At 39.8% G+C, this 16,164-nt stretch overlaps 1 protein-coding gene across 5 annotated transcripts in view; it reads right to left on the bottom strand.

The window, feature by feature from the left end:
* The window catches only part of LOC127435036 (scm-like with four MBT domains protein 2), a 68,732-nt gene extending 55,218 nt beyond the window's left edge, over nucleotides 1-13,514 (bottom strand). For 2 of the 5 annotated variants that reach the window (XM_051688164.1, XM_051688161.1), the window contains exons 1-2: nucleotides 9,931-10,031; nucleotides 5,100-5,194 (exon numbers count right to left, since the gene is read on the bottom strand). In XM_051688164.1, the coding sequence (XP_051544124.1) occupies nucleotides 5,100-5,194; nucleotides 9,931-9,937 (102 nt within the window). In that variant the 5' untranslated portion in view covers nucleotides 9,938-10,031. Of the gene's footprint in view, nucleotides 1-5,099; nucleotides 5,195-9,930; nucleotides 10,048-10,080; nucleotides 10,118-13,330 lie in introns of those variants that run through there. The other 3 variants (XM_051688163.1, XR_007896117.1, XM_051688162.1) reach the window with 3 other exon arrangements.
* Between the last annotated feature and the right edge of the window lie 2,650 nt (nucleotides 13,515-16,164).

Consider the following 16,164-nt stretch of genomic DNA (forward strand, 5'->3'; position numbering starts at 1 on the left):
TGGGCCAGTAGGGTGCTACTAGGACGATCTGCTCCTCATCCTCCCTGACCTTGCACAGGGTCTGTGCAAGTAGGCTCACTGGGGGAAACGCATATTTGCATAGTCCAGGGGGCCAGCTGAAGCCAGCGTATCTATACCAAGGGGTGCCTCGGTCAGGGCATACCAAAGCGGGCAGTGGGAGGATTCCTGGGGAGCAAACAGGTCTACCTGTGCTCGACCAAATCGACTCCAAATCAGCTGGACCACCTGAGGGTGGAGTCTCCACAATCCCGAGGGTAACCTGATGTGACAGCGTGTCCGCTGCGGTGTTGAGGTTTCCCGGGATGTGAGTGGCTCATAGCGACTTGAGGCGCTGCTGACTCCAGAGGAGACAGCGGGCGAGTTGTGACATGCAACGGGAGCGCAGACCGCCTTGGCGGTTGATGTACACTACCGTCACTGTGTTGACCATCCAGACCAACACATGCTTGCCCTGGATCAATGGCCGGAACCTCCGCAGGGCGAGCAGTACTGCCAACAACTCTAGGCAGTTGATGTGCCAACGCAGCCGCGGGCCAATCCAGGAGCTGGCGGCTGTATGCCCATTGTATACGGTACCCCAGCCCATCTTGGAGGCATCTATTGTAACCACGACGCACCTGAAGACCTGCTCTAGGGGAACCCCTGCCCATAGAAATGCAAGGTCGGTCCAAGGACTGAAGAGGCGGCGACAGATCGACGTGATGGTCACGCGATGTGTCCCGTGGCACCATGCCCATCTCAGGACTGGAGTCTGAAGCCAGTGCTGAAGCAGTCTCATATGCATCAACCCGAGCGGTGTGGGCGCCGCTGAGGATGCCATATGCCCCAGGAGCCTCTGAAAAAGTTTCAATGGAACCGCTGTCCTCCGTCTGAAAGCCTTCAGACAGTTCAGCACCGACTGCGCATGCTCGTTCGTGAGGCGACGCTGTCATCGAGACTGAGTCCAACTCCAAACCGGGGAGAGCTTGCTCTTTTCCCAGTTGACCCGAAGCCCCAGTCGGCTGAGGTGCCGGACTACGAGGTCTCTGTGTGTGCACAGCAACTCTCGAGAGTGAGCTAGGATTAGCCAGTCATCGAGAGAGTTGAGGATGCAGACGCCCACTTCCCTTAGCAGGGCAAGGGCTGCCTCTGTGACCTTCGTGAAGATGCGAGGGGAAAAGGACAGGCCGAAGGGGAGGACCTTGTACAGGTACGCCTGGCCTTCAAAGGCAAACCGCAGGAAGGGTCTGTGTCGAGGTAAGACCGAGACGTGGAAGTACGCTTTCAGGTCTACCGCCGCGAACCAATCTTGATGCCGGACGCTAGCTAGAATGCGTTTTTGCGTCAGCATCTTGAACGGGAGTCTGTGCAAAGCCCGGTTCAGTACTCGCAGGTCCAGGATTGGTCGCAACCCACTGTCTTTCTTCGGTATGATGAAGTAAGGGCTGTAGAACCCTTTCTTCATCTCGGCTGGAGGGACAGGCTCTATCACGCCCTTGCGCAGAAGGGTAGCGATCTCCACACGCAAGGTAGCGGCATTCTCGCCCTTCACCGAGGTGAAGCGGAAGCCGCTGAACCTGGGCGGGCGCCTGGCAAACTGAATCGCGTAGCCGAGTCGGACAGTCTGGGTCAGCCATCGTGACGGGTTGGAAAGCGTAAGCCACGCGTCCAAACTCCAGGCGAGGGGGACCAAGGGAATGATCATGTCGGACGTACCGGTGGGTGAGTCCCCTCGACGTGGCACCTCGAGCCCCGTGGCCGTGCTGAGTCCAGGGACATCGAAGCACTTACCTGGCTCCTGCCACCCACCATAAGATTGACCGAGGAGGGGGGAGGAGGAATCTCGTACCCGCAGTGGCATATCCAGGACATTTTTACTGGGGTGGCCAAGATGTGGCACAGACCTAGTGTGGGGTGGCGATACCGGGAGAACCTTTATGAATGGCACATGATCAAAATGTGTAAATATCGCATTGCTTTGCTTCAACATCTACACTTGTAGAATAAATGAATTCTTAAACTCATGTTAGCATTCACTGAATTATTTGTATTCAATATCAGACTGTTGTTTTGACATTTGACAGTTTTCTATTCCTGTTCTATTTCAACTTATTACAGTTTCTGGGAATCTCTGGTTATTTTAACATAACATCCATTTTTAAATCAGTAATTGTTTAGGAAAAGTCAGTTACACATTTTTAAGAGCTATTCTCATTGTAGAGAATTAATCTGCGTATAACATCAGGTATAGTGTATAATCATATAAAGATACAAGTATAATTAATTATAATTTTTTTTTTTTTTTTTTATAATTTTCTTTATTTATCACACATTATACATTTTGCACATATACAGTGAAATTCTTCTTTTTCACATATCCCAGCTAGGCTGGGGTCAGAGTGCAGGGTCAGCCATGATACGGCGCCCCTGGTGCAGGTGATAACTGATTGAGGCGCAATTCAATCAATCATTCAATCAATTATTCATTCATTTATTAGCTATAACTGCACTGTCCAGCAGGAATATTGTTAAATTGGGTACAAATCAGTGTGTGAAATTGGCTACGAGGGCTTATAGGTGTCTGTCTGAAAACTCCAAAATTGCAGATTGAGCTCTGTATACAGTAAAAAACAAAACTCTATTTACAGTGTCTACTCAGGTTTATTTTCCACATGTTCTGATAGCTTCAATTACTTTGAATATTACCAAATAAAATAGTCAAATCATTTGCGGCATTTAAGTGCAATTTGCCCTGCCTCTGCATATTTAAAATGTCAAATAAGGTATAAAAACTTTGAAGATTTTATTGGTCTGACTGACCAATAATACACATAAAGAGCTCATAAATAACTCATGTAAAGATTTAAAGTACAGTCACAGCACAAACCCTTCCATTTCACACACAGGTTGGCCATATATATAACTTTAGCTATTGAACATATACATCTGTAAAACGCTTTACACACCTCCGTCATTAAATCAGAAAATATGGCATTTCATATTTCATGTCAATATAAAGATAACATGCTGAATGTGGTGTAGGGTCTAGCTTACTCTTTAACCTAGCTACTGTAACAATGAAAAAATGTTTTCACATTCACATGGAAATTCGGGATAAATTAAACGTTAGATTAAATGAGCATACCTCTCAAATAACAGCTTTCTTTTTGACCACAAATCGTCGTCAACTCATTGAAAGTTGGAGGTAGACGCTAGCTCGTGTCAGCTTCGTGCTTCTGACCGACCATTATACTCCAGACCTGGAGCCCGCTGCCCGTGACCTGCGGCACCTGCCTGACCACCCGCGGCCTGCCCCTCCCCCCACTCATCAAAGATCAGCTGACACAGCTTCAGTCCCACCACTACTATAATTGTCAGAAATATAAAACTGACCCTGAGTCAGTGTGGCTCTAAATCAACAAATGACCTGAGATGTCATCTTTGATTGACAGGTGTTTCTATTGGTTCTTCATTCTTGTGTTGATGAACATGATGAACTACCAATCAGTTCTGGGGTGGCCACAGGGTGGCCAATGAGATTTCAGGGGTGGCCCAGGCCACCACAGGCCACCCCCTAAAATCGTCACTGCGTCCCCGTAGTCCACCGGAACCAATCCAATCGTCGAGCCGTGAGGGTTCAGGGGAGCGCTCGCGGCCGCCCAGGAAAGCATGTCCGTCATTTACGTGTCGGCCTGAGACTGGGCGACCATTCCCGGAGGAGGAAGCCCAGTCAAAGCCTCTGCGTCCGACTGGACGAGCCCGCCCACCGATGCTGCACTCGATAACTCATTGTCTTCCCGGGCTCCGAATAAGAGGTCGAACTTGCCCTGAGACGAGCCGGCGGTCTCGTCCGAGTGTCCGACCGGGGCAAGCGAGCGTGCTGGGGAATGGGAGGTCCATGGGGGGATACCCGGCAGAGGTGGTCCCATTGATGTCCCGAAATCACCCCCAGTTCTAACCGACGTGGCCTCAAACCCATAGGTAGAAAGACTGGTGCGGGGAGCCACTGGGGTGGCTTGCTTTCTTACGAAATCAAGCCGCGACCGCAACGTTGCCATGGTCATGTTCTCGCAATGAGGACATGATCCAGCCACGAACGATGTCTCCGCGTGGGCAGTGCCCAGACACGTAAGACAGCGATCGTGGCCATCAAAAGCGGAGAGATAACGACCGCAACCAGGAATAACACACAAACGGGCGTTCTCTGCACTCCTAGGGTGCAGAGGGGGAGAAGCCGCTGAAATGCGCCGTAAATCCAGCAGTTTTGAGGTGCGTCTTTGGAGAGAAATTTAATTCAGTGCACTGAATACAACCGCTCGGCTCCGAAGAGAAAATCTGAATGAGTGGTTGCATACCAGCTCCTTTTATACCCGTATGTCTGAGGGAGTGGCATGCAAATTCCATTCACCAATTCCCATTGGCCTTTTTTCAAAAAAGCAGAGGTGTTTGGGGCTCCCAAGAGTGACCCCTAGTGTCACTACATCGACACAACATCGAGTGAGTGACAGATAGGGAGCATCAAAGACAAACAGCCCAAAAGCAGAACAAAACAGCACTATATAAACACATTTTACATTTTTTTAATTAAGATTTTCAGTTAATTTCTTAACTCTTTATACAAATTGTAATAATGCAAAAGAGAAGCATTTCAACTAGTGGTCTCACACTTTTGGGCCCCACTGTATTTCAATGAATTTCTCTATGGAGACTTTATTTATTTTGGTATAAACATGGATTGCACTCTTTCTATTTTGTCATAGCTGTATTTCCATTCAAGTTGTGAATTTAATAAATCGGAATATCACTAAAACAATTTGTGAATAAAGCAGGGCTTACATACCAAGTGTTAAAGGTAACAAAATTGTCACTTTTGGGGAAATTGCCGCAAAATAGAACAGACGTTGAAGCCACTGGTAATAAAGTACTTTCAAATTTCTTACCGAATTAAAAATGTATCCACCTCAAGTGAGCGTATATGTTTTTTATGTGCAGCTTGGTGTTTCCATTCAGTATTTTTTGCGCGGTATCCCAAAATTAGCATAAAAATACGTGGATGGAAACCCAGCCAACATTTCTATGTGTGTTAAGTGTATTCTCACATGTCTGAATGAACTGTGTAGGGCAGCAGTGGCTCCAGTCTCCTCGAGATACTCCTCCCAGTTGAAATCCACCTCCTCCTCCACACAATCCATGCCTGTTAGGAGGAGAGACAGAAAGAATTTGCTTATGAATGTAAGACAAGTACACACAGTATGTTATTTTGACTGTTGTGAGACAGTAGTCCACAACTAGATTTTTAAATTTTCAGTAGAAAATGCCAGAGACCTGCTGCACAAAGCAAGCTGGAAAAAAAACCCAGCTCTGAGGCAGATTAGCCATGTAGAGTAAGTTGCTATGGCGATGAACCTCCATAAAAATCGGCACCGAAAAAGAGACAGAAAACCAGAGTTGGCTTAAACTAAACTCAAACTTACCTGGGTAGCCACAGAATCCGACCTTGTGCAACAGGCCTCTGGACATTGCTATGTTGTTGTTAAGGTGTTTGGAGTGGTTGTTAGCATGTTGCTTTGCGGCTGCTAGGGTTTTATGGGTGGTTGATAAGGAGTTTTTTGGTTTCTATGATATTTTTGTCTCTAGATATGGCTCTGGTCCCTCCTTCAATGCAAGTCTAAGGTATTTTTTCATCTGTTTTATCGTCCACCAGGCGAAAATCATAAGTCTGCTCACTTAGGACAGGTTCTTTCAATTCATTCTGCTCTCATCTATTTTTTCATACACTGATTACTCCCTTAAAACAGAGTGACTTTTCATTGCTTAACAGGTGTTAATAACGTTCACTCGTAACATTTTACCATCCTAGCTGGAACTGGCCTTCAAGGTTACAAAACATTGAAGCATTTCGAGTACTAGATAAGCATAAACACAGACATTTACAAAGAAGAGTACACGGATAATTGATTGTACATAGTTAAAGCTGTAAATACACAGTTAAACTTAAATAAACAAAGATAAAGAAAAGCTACAGTTAACATAAAATAAGGTAGAAATCCAACAAATGTTGTTAAAGGAATAGTGTAGTTCACTCAAAAAGAAAATTCGGTCATTATTTAACCTCCTGAGACCCCGTGTTCACATGCGTGGACATTACGTTTTGGCTTCGCTACAGGCTATGCATAATTTCATTTCATTTAAATCGAGTGATCTCAGTTCAGGAGACTCTAGGCTGTCATTAAACACACAGAGTCATGTGACAAAACAACAGGGCACCGATCACAGCTGAATTTGTCTTTGGGAGAAACGGCAACAAAACTACATGTGGTGAAAAACCACATTAAGCTTTTACATTTAAACCTCTTTGTGTCAAAAATTAGAGTCTCTAGTTTCATCCGATATGCCATTTTAAAAATGTAATCGATTTATCGCAAAACGGCACACTGTTAAACACAATGACAACGTACGTGGACTATAGTTTCATTTTCCTTCAAATATCCTATATTCACTGTGCATTATCATATTGAGAATCAATGGATGCATTCAAAAAATGGAAAATTTTGCTTTCAGCGGTTGAGTTAGTATGAAAATAAGGTGCATTTCGGACTGTTCTGAGACTAGTGCAGACAGGCAGCACACATGAGGTGAAGTACTTCCCTAAATAGGGTACAAGGGAGCATCCTATAGATTTCCTATGCAGCCAAGTGCATTCACTCCTAACATCCAGTCAAAAGTTCAGTTTCAGGCTGCAGATGATGTTTGGACCACTCAACATGTTTGGTAGACATGGTACAATGGTAATCAGAATTTTTCATGCTACATTTTATTTAATCATTGTTGGCAGTGATTGGATGATGTTGGCCATTACTTTGAATCAGAATTATTAATGCTAATTTCTGATGTAATGTCTGTAACGTCTCAAAAAACATGAATAACCAACACTCCTGGAAACATAATAAACAATTTGATTAAAAAAATATTTTTATAGACTTTCTATAGTTTAGTATTATTTAAAATTGCACAACTTAGTCCCACTGTCCACATATGTGGACATCAGTTTTTTTAGGAAAACTATTTGGTCTAAAAAAAAAATCTTTTTGCATGCTTCTTATGGCCTACTAGTTACAAATCAAAAATGGAGAATAGAAAATGCACACATCAGTCACACTCGGGTCTCAGTATGTTAAAGTGATCATATCTCATCAGAGGACAGGGAATGTATGTTTCTATGTGACTGCACATGTTATTTTAAAAAACAGATGTTGTTGTTAATGAATAGTGCTATTTTTATTTTTATTTTTTTCATAAGAAAAACAGGTTAAAACACTGTTGAAGTTAGCTTATTTTAAAACCGCGATAAGGGTAATATTTGTGAAAACCCTAAAAGGCTACAAATTTCACATGTGTGTCATACTCTTTATTTACTAACTTAAATCCTCAATTTAAATAATTGATTTCTTGTTTTTTTAAGCGTTAGATTTCTCAACTACAAAATGACTCGCAATGCTCATCCTTACACCATGCATGCCAATAACCTTTATTTTTAAGAGTGGTATTATTATGACTTGTCATGAGACCAGGTTGAATCCCTCCATTTCAATGTTTGATTTTTCACAGATAAACATGCAAAATACTGTATATGCAAAGCTGTCACAAGTTACAGCTTGTTATGTCATATTTAATATCTAAAATAATGTTACTGTAGCTACGAAACACTTTACAGAGATTTTTCCCCCCGTATTTTAAGGGTGAGGAAGAAGTCAATAACAGGAAAATAACTGAAAGGCTGTTGTCACCTACAGTAGGTGTAAATGAGAGGCAAGAAGAGTAGAACATATTAATATCTCCAGTAATTTAAGATCATCATCCAGTACGTTTGGTGTGAACTGTGCTATCATTCTAACCAAAATAGGTCTGTTCTACTCTGCTACTGGCTGTAATTTTAATCTTATGCTCTGATGATATCATACAGGCTCTAGTATGTGAATAGCAAATGATAGCATTGATGGTACTGACTGCATCCTCAAAGGACTGATGCCTTGAAAAATAGCAAACCCTGTCATTGTACCCTTTATTGCCTCTAAAACTGAAACAGGAGTGGAATAAAGCTACGCTGCACTAAAACTGACCTAAAAACACACTATTTTTTTCCCGGTTCACATTCTGTTAACAAAATAATGATGAAGGCCACAATTGCTCCATTTCATCGTATTCTAGTTTGCTTATGTTCCTGTAAAACTAATTAATCATAATAAAAGAGCAGTGAATAATCTCCAACCATGCATACTTTGTGACACTGATGTATTTTCTTCAATTGGACTCCTGGTTTCAAATGGAACTAAGAACGAGAAGTGCACTTTAACACTGAAACCACTTCCTTGCAAATGACTCACTCAATATTTGCCATGATGTATCATTGTGTGTGTTTGTGTGTGTGTGTGTGTGTGTGTGTGTGTGTGTGTGTGTGTGTGTGTGTGTGTGTGTGTGTGCTATAAACACAACAGACCAATTCCAAAGAAAACTATTATAGTTCTCCCACTCCTCTGGCAAACGTATCTGGCAGTGTTGCAGAAGATAAAGGAAGAATCGAAGAGGAAATTGACATGACATGTATTCACTGTAACTTATGTGGGTTTTAAATTAGGAAAAGGCGGTCATATGCATCTAAGTCACTGTCAGAAAGAAATGCAATACTTTCCTCATAAAATCTACTTAGGAGAAAACATTATATTATAGTGTTAAATGTAACACCATTGAGCATTTTAACACAAAAAACTTAACAACTTAACATTTGAACAAAAACCTTCCTGATGGGGGTGGGGGGGGTGGGGGTGGGGTGATGATGAGTTATAACACAAATACTTTTTGATTGACAGATGAATATTCAGTTTCATTGCCACTGACATTTAGATGTCTTGATTAAATTAGACACCAGAATTCCATTGTGGGTTCTTTGTGGTTCAGCCAACACATTTGGATCTGTGGGTGGAAAGACACCTCCAGATTGAAGATGGTAGATTAAAATGAATTTCAGTATCAACCCTAATCTATGATACAAACTGTTTCAGAATAAATCCAGATTTTAGGCTGGACATACTATCGATTAGCTCCAATTGAGCCAGATGCTCTCTCGCTCTCTCTCTCTCTCTCTCTCTCTCTCTCTCTCTCTTGCTCTCTCGCTCTAATCCAGGATTTGTTAAATTTTGGAAGAGGAATTAAAGGATTATTGTAGCACAATCTAGTGCTGCTTTTCTTATTAAATTAGGCATTTTCAGTCTCAGACGCATTTAATAATTCATTTTAATCACAGAACTTGTCTAATGTTCCAATGTTTTGCTTAGGCAGATTTCGGCAAATTTTCCAGATGACATCATTTAAAAGGAATATTCAATTCAAGTTAGGCTCAGTCAACAGCATTTGTAGCATTATGTTGATTACCACAAAAAAAAAAAAAAAAACATTTCGAAATCGCAGTTTCAAAGGCACTTACAATGGAAGTCAATGTGGTCAGTCCAGAAACCTTAAAATACACATTGTTTCAAAAGTATAGCCACAAGATGTAAACGTTATAGGAGTTAACATGACTCTAGTGTGACAAAAAACTCTGTTCTTCATGATTTTAGTGACATAAAATATAGGTTTGACATGCGTTGCGCTGTCATGACATTGCAAGTAAATTTATCAGACCACATTTTTAAGTAAAGGCTACAAAGAATTCTTGTTGGCTTTAACTAGAAATTCTGAGATAAAATTTACTTTGCAATCCTGTGTTTCAGGTCAATTGTACTCACTCTTTGTTTGTACATTTTACTTAATGTAGCACTGATTTTAGAAATGTACTAGCTTTCAATGTTTTTTAGCATACTCATGTACATGACACACAGAAGTCTTCCACAGGGAAGCTTAATGCATGCTATAAGGTCTATTAGACAACATCACCTTGCATTACTGGCCTTCGATGAAAGATTCAGAGCTGTGCACACAGACCTGAACACTTGGTGCACAAAACACGATGATGGTAGCAATCAACAGATAATTTTTTTTGATCATGAACAGTTCATTTGAGTAGAAAATGAACTTCAGACTCACAAAACAAGAAGTTGCCAACGAAATCGGAACATCAGCTCTGAAAAGTTAAGCAAAAGTTACTTATTTTTGTTTATTTGTGAAATTTACTCAAATTGGCAAATAAATAGTGCAAGGTTTTCTACTTTAGGACTGATAAATGATGATGCATTGTAAAGATAAAAACAATCATAAATAATATTTACTTATAAGCTAGAGCATTCATATTTACATGTTTGAATTGAGTACAAATGTAGAATTTACTTCATATTTTCAAGTTCACTCTTAAACTAACTTGTTCAGTGTAGAAAGTCACTGTAAACCTTAAAGTGGAAATATCAAGTTGTCTTAATTTTTACTTGTAAGGTCAAGTTTTGGCCTCATAACTCAAATATTTAAGTTCACTGAACTTATTTATCTTAAAAATCCATAGACTTAAGATTTTAAGTGTTAAATGCCAAAACCTGAGTACAAAATTGAGGCTATGGGGAATACCCACAATCCCTTACTGCTTGAGGAAACATATGGGGGCATTTAAATGGCTCTTTTGTTGTATTATTTATGTTGTTTTGTTACAAACAGTTGTTTCGTGTGATGTCACCATTAGTGTTAACATAATGTCAGTTCTTCTTGTGCATGAGGTTTATATATATGCATTTCTGAGGAGAATTAAGTTTATTTAATGACTGACCTAGAATCAGTTATCATCTTTATTTGAGCTGTGTTATTGTTTGATCTAAAATGTAATCAATTCAATTAAAATTATTAACAACAGTACAAACAACAATCATTAAATTAAATAGTTAAGTTCACTCTACTTGACCACCAAGTTATTTGAACTGAAATCCTTAATTGAGGGAACGAGTTTACTCAATCAAATGAGTGCAATGAACTAATTAGGTTTTTCAGTGTACTTATTCTGTTCGGCAAGATTTACTTCACCACAAAATCCTTTTTTAGTGTTGCCTATAGTAAGTTACTAAAAGAGGGATGAGTTGAAAATATTTTTTGTGGTGATATATTTTCACCAAAATATTTTCAATGCCACAAATGCTGTTGATTGAGAGTAATAGTCTCGTATTGAATCTGGAATATTCCGTTAAACTGGTTTATGACAACATCACTTCTCAAAAACAAAATGACAGCATTATGGCATCAGCGATTTATCATTTCATGAGAAATCTTAGCTATACTTTTTACAAAGAAAGAACACCCCCATATGTCATCATAGTTCAGTTCAATGGAAATACAACTTTTTGTCCATATGAGGGGAAATTCAAGATCAATTCATGGCACTACTCCAGGGCAACTGATAATATGGTGTCCAACCCACTTAAAGGCACTGGAGCAGATACGGCTTATTCGTAAACGTCACAATGCTGTTTAGAATTAGAATGCTTGTTTTCACGCTCACATTGTGACATCATAAAAGAAATGACGTCAAAAAGGACTAAATGTCAATTGCATTATTCAATCCCACGGTCATCCGATCTAAGCGAACAGGGGGGAAATTATCGGATTACCCTGACATATCGCATAACATCACTCACACTCTGTGTGTGAGAGAGAAAGAGTTTGCATGTGTTAGCAGTGATGGTTTAAATATGGATCACCAGTCCTTCACATGTTACGTAAGCACCGGACAGGCGTTGTCGTATGAAGTGACGGTCATTAAATGGCTTTTCTTGCTCAATGGGGCATGTAGAGTTGATTCAACCTTTATTATCGCGCCTATTATTAAGATGAATCCAAGCGAACACGCACTCAACACTTTTGATACGCGTGAATTCCATTTCTGGCTGTGTAAAGTGTTGTGGGCAAATCCTATTTTCATTAAACAAATATGTCTTAAATAGGCCTATAGGCTAGTTTCTTCACACGATAGTCTAAAGAAGGCTGGCCAACCTGCACAGACGTTACGAGACTTATTCACGTTCACCTCTTCCAGGCCATACAGAGAATTAACGGGAATATATATATATAATATTTCATCTCATCATCAAACGCCTGACTCCATTTTGACTCAATGAATTTAATCCACCCGTACAAATCCACGAATAAATCCTCGTGGATTTAAAGGGATATCCGCTAATATAAAAGGTAATCAAATAAATGTCCGTCTTTTGCCGAAAATTAATAACTTTTTAAATTACAATTCATCCGGATCGGTTTGATAAAAGAAAAGGAGCAATGGTTCATGCTTTTATGCTCTTTATCTCTCGAAGCTTTTAATGTTTAGATATATTTGCCTTTTTCTTTTCGGTGCGTGTCGGGAACGTTTTGATTCATTGTAGTTATCAACAGCCTATGCTATAAAAAATAAATAAATAAATAAATAAAAAATGTTGGCTCTGTCAACCCGCACTCATACACAGCAAGAATGCACAAAGCGAATCAGGAAATATAGTATGAGCATCTGTGTGTGTGTGTGTGTGTGTGTGTGTGTGTGTGTGTGTGTGTGTCTATGTATATATGTGTGACCGCAGACACACTACAGTACTTTACACACTCTAAAAGTATTGCAGCGGAAAAAAACTCCACCGACGTCGCCAAACGACAACTTTAAATTTAATTCATTAAAGCACGTTCAGGTGTAGCGAAAGAAACGAAAACCTGACCCGTAACCAACGCGGTTTTATTTTTTCCTTCTTCAAAGATTTTGCCTGGCAGTTTTAACACACCTTACCCCGCCATGTTGAGAGCGGGTTTGACACATGAGGATCGATGATTTCCGATCATTTTCAACGCACCTGAATCGCGTATACCGATCAGTTCGCGACTGTCAATAACGATTATATAAACAGCGTCCGACGATGTGAACTTAAGTGTTGCTGTTTACTAGGAAACATTCTGTCCTTTGAAATCGAAAGGAGGTCAGATGGCAGTTCAAAATAAAGTCCGTCGCTTTGAGGAAGATCGCGTAATGAAAATATCGCTTGTTACATAAACGCTATCTGTCAGCGACATTTCCAGCGCGCGTAAATATATTTATCGTCAGAAGCGAAAGTGACATTCGCGTTATGTATAAATACGGTGGTTGCATTTTGTCGGACCTTTTTTTTTTTTGTCTTTTTTTTTTTTTTCTTTCAGCTCTTACTCTAAGGTTTTTGTATATTTCTGACTGCTACAAACAACCTCCAATTTTTTTTTTTTTTTTTTTTTTTTATTGAGGAAAAAGCGTCCGTATGCGGAAATTCGCGCGGAAAAGCGCGAGCCCGTGTAGAGCACGAGCATTATTACTAAATGAAGTTCATACTGGTAATGTTGTTTTTACCTTAAGCTTGTTTCCCCGTCTATCTGAATTGTGTTTTCCGGTGTTCTGGTTGAAGCAGGAACGGTGCGTGTATGCGTGTGTCAGCTGAATACTCAAGTCCAATATGGCATCATCTCTCGTCTGCGCATGTCACAACATCTACAGATTATTTTCAAGCCGACTCCTTCATTGACCTTTACAGTTGCAAAATTTGTTCAGCCCATTATAAATAGAGATGGGCCTGAGCCTCCGCCTCCCTAGTGCGGGGAAACTCAGTGGCTGTGTCTTAAAACGTAGTGAGCTGCCTACATGGACATCATTTTGGGGCATTCATAGGCGCGTGCCGCACTTTAGGGCGTCATTGGCGCATGCAGCGTTTTTTGGGCATCTTGAACACTTCGATGTTGTTTTGGTACGCGCCCAAAATGCTGACTGCTGTTTTTGTTGGTATCTCATTAGGTTTTGAGACATAGACAGTGTAAACAATAGTGGACTGCTGTTGCAATCTTACTTGTTTTTCATCTTGATCATCAGTTTGATTATTTCTTCACACTTACACAATAATATTAGCTACATTTGGACTCTGTATTTTACCTACACAAAGTTGTATTTTTCTCCATGGTGTACTGAAATAAGTTATACAAAATAAATAATCGACTATCTGATTGTTGTGTTATTTAACTTTTACTATGCACCTCTACTGCCTGTCTTTAAAACTTGTTTGTGATCATCATTATGTAAACAAGGACAGAGTACAAATAAAGAACATTTCACAAATAAATGTATAGGAAAATAGAGAGAAATGAGAGTTTAAAGTCATGAGAGGGCAGATTTAGTCAGTGAAACAGAAATCCCTTAAAGGAATATTCCGGGTTCAATACAAGTTATGCTCAATCGACAGCATTTGTGGCTTAATATTGATTACAAAAAAAATAAAATAAAATAAATAAATAAATAAAAATAGTTTTGACTTGACCCTCCTTTTCTTTAAAAAAACAAAACAAAAAAAATCGAGGTTACAGTGAGACATTTGCAATAGAAGTGAATGGGGACAATCCGTAAACCTTAAAATACTCATTATGTCAAAAGTATAGCCACAAGATGTAAACAATATAACATGATTTTAGTGTGATAAAATCGCTCACTAACCTTAATAGAAGAATTTCAATAAGTGCTTTTTATAAAAGTATAAGCTTCCTCCGAATATTGGTCCCATTCACTTCCATTGTAAGTGCCTCACCGTAAATTAATGTTTGGTAATCAACATTATGCCACAAATGTTATCGATTGAGCAGAACTTGTATTGAACCTGGAATATTCCTTTAATAACAGTACATTTAACCAAAAATCTAATATAGCTAAATAACCTTCATTTAACCAAATTATGACTGAAAACTATGAATATTACAACAATATTAAGTAGATCACAAACTCATCACAGTTCGACATAATAAATAATTTAGTAGCTACATGTTTAAAAACGTAAAAGAACTAAACAATGAAATTAGCCTCAATACTGTTTAAAAAAGGACAGCCCATTGCTCGTCCTCGGTGTAACGTTGCCATCCGGTGGTTACGATGTATATAGCTGTACTGAGTTTAAATAAGTCGGCATTTACAGTCAAATGTCAAGTAGGCTACTCCTCCAGAACAAAAAATGTGCTCTGTAATAACGGGGCATGCAGGACTGGGGGAGAAGGAGGCAGTTAGTTTATCAGGCAACATAATCAACGCGCGTGCACTCTCTCTCTCTCTCTCTCTCTCTCTCTCTCTCTCTCTCTCTCTGTGTGTCTCTCTCTCTGTGTGTCTCTCTCTCTGTCTCTCTCTCTCTCTCTGTCTCTCTCTCTCTCTCTCTCTCTGTCTCTCTCTCTGTGTCTCTCTCTCTTGTGTCTCTCTCTCTATCTCTCTCTCTCTCTCTCTCTCTCTCTCTCTCTCTCTCTCTCTCTCTCTCTCTCTCTCTGTGTGTGTGTCTCTCTCTCTGTGTCTCTCTCTCTGTGTGTCTCTCTCTCTGTGTCTCTCTCTCTCTCTGTCTCTCTCTCTGTCTCTCTCTCTCTCTCTCTCTCTCTCTCTCTCGCTGTGGCACATACAAGGGGAAATTTCTTTTTTTTTTTTTTTTTTTTTTTTTGCTATAAACTTTGTTCAAATTTTACAACTGACACCCCGGAAAACAGAAAAGTATGTGCATACAGTATGTGTACATAATGAAAACATTAACACTGTGTTTACACAAAACAGATGCCTGTGACTGTGAACTAGTTATTCTAAACCAGGGGCGTAGTAATGAAAAGGAGGTGCAAGTAAAAAAACAAACAAAAAAAAAACTATAGTTTATTTAACATGTTACATTTTTCATGTCCAGTCCAACAAACTGGGCATGCATACAGTATGAGTAGCTACTACATGGCTTGATTGCTTGTTTATGGTGTATGCGGTTTTACAGTACACTTTGTTTACAGTTTAAACTATTATTCTTGTACTATTGTTCCTCTAGAACTTATTCTAAAACTTTAGACTGTAAAAAGTAATCCTAATTTTAAAAAGTAATTTTATTTATGGTTATTCTAAGTGTCCCAGTTTACATTTGGACACCATTGTTGGTTGCAATATGATTACAAAATAATTAGTTACTGTAATCTAATTACTTTTAAGTAAAACAAATGTATTTAAATGCATTACATTTTAAAATAAAATGTTATATATATATATAGAGGACTCATTTGTCGCCACCTACTGGCGTATACTGTATGTTCAATCTCCCGAAACGATTCAGTGAATAAAATCAAAATGAACGATAAATCAAAAATCCCCACCACTATTTGGAAAGCAACAAATACGAAGAAGCAGAGTGATAGAAA

Source organism: Myxocyprinus asiaticus, chromosome 45 (genome assembly GCF_019703515.2).
Source record: "Myxocyprinus asiaticus isolate MX2 ecotype Aquarium Trade chromosome 45, UBuf_Myxa_2, whole genome shotgun sequence".
NCBI lineage: Eukaryota > Metazoa > Chordata > Actinopteri > Cypriniformes > Catostomidae > Myxocyprinus > Myxocyprinus asiaticus.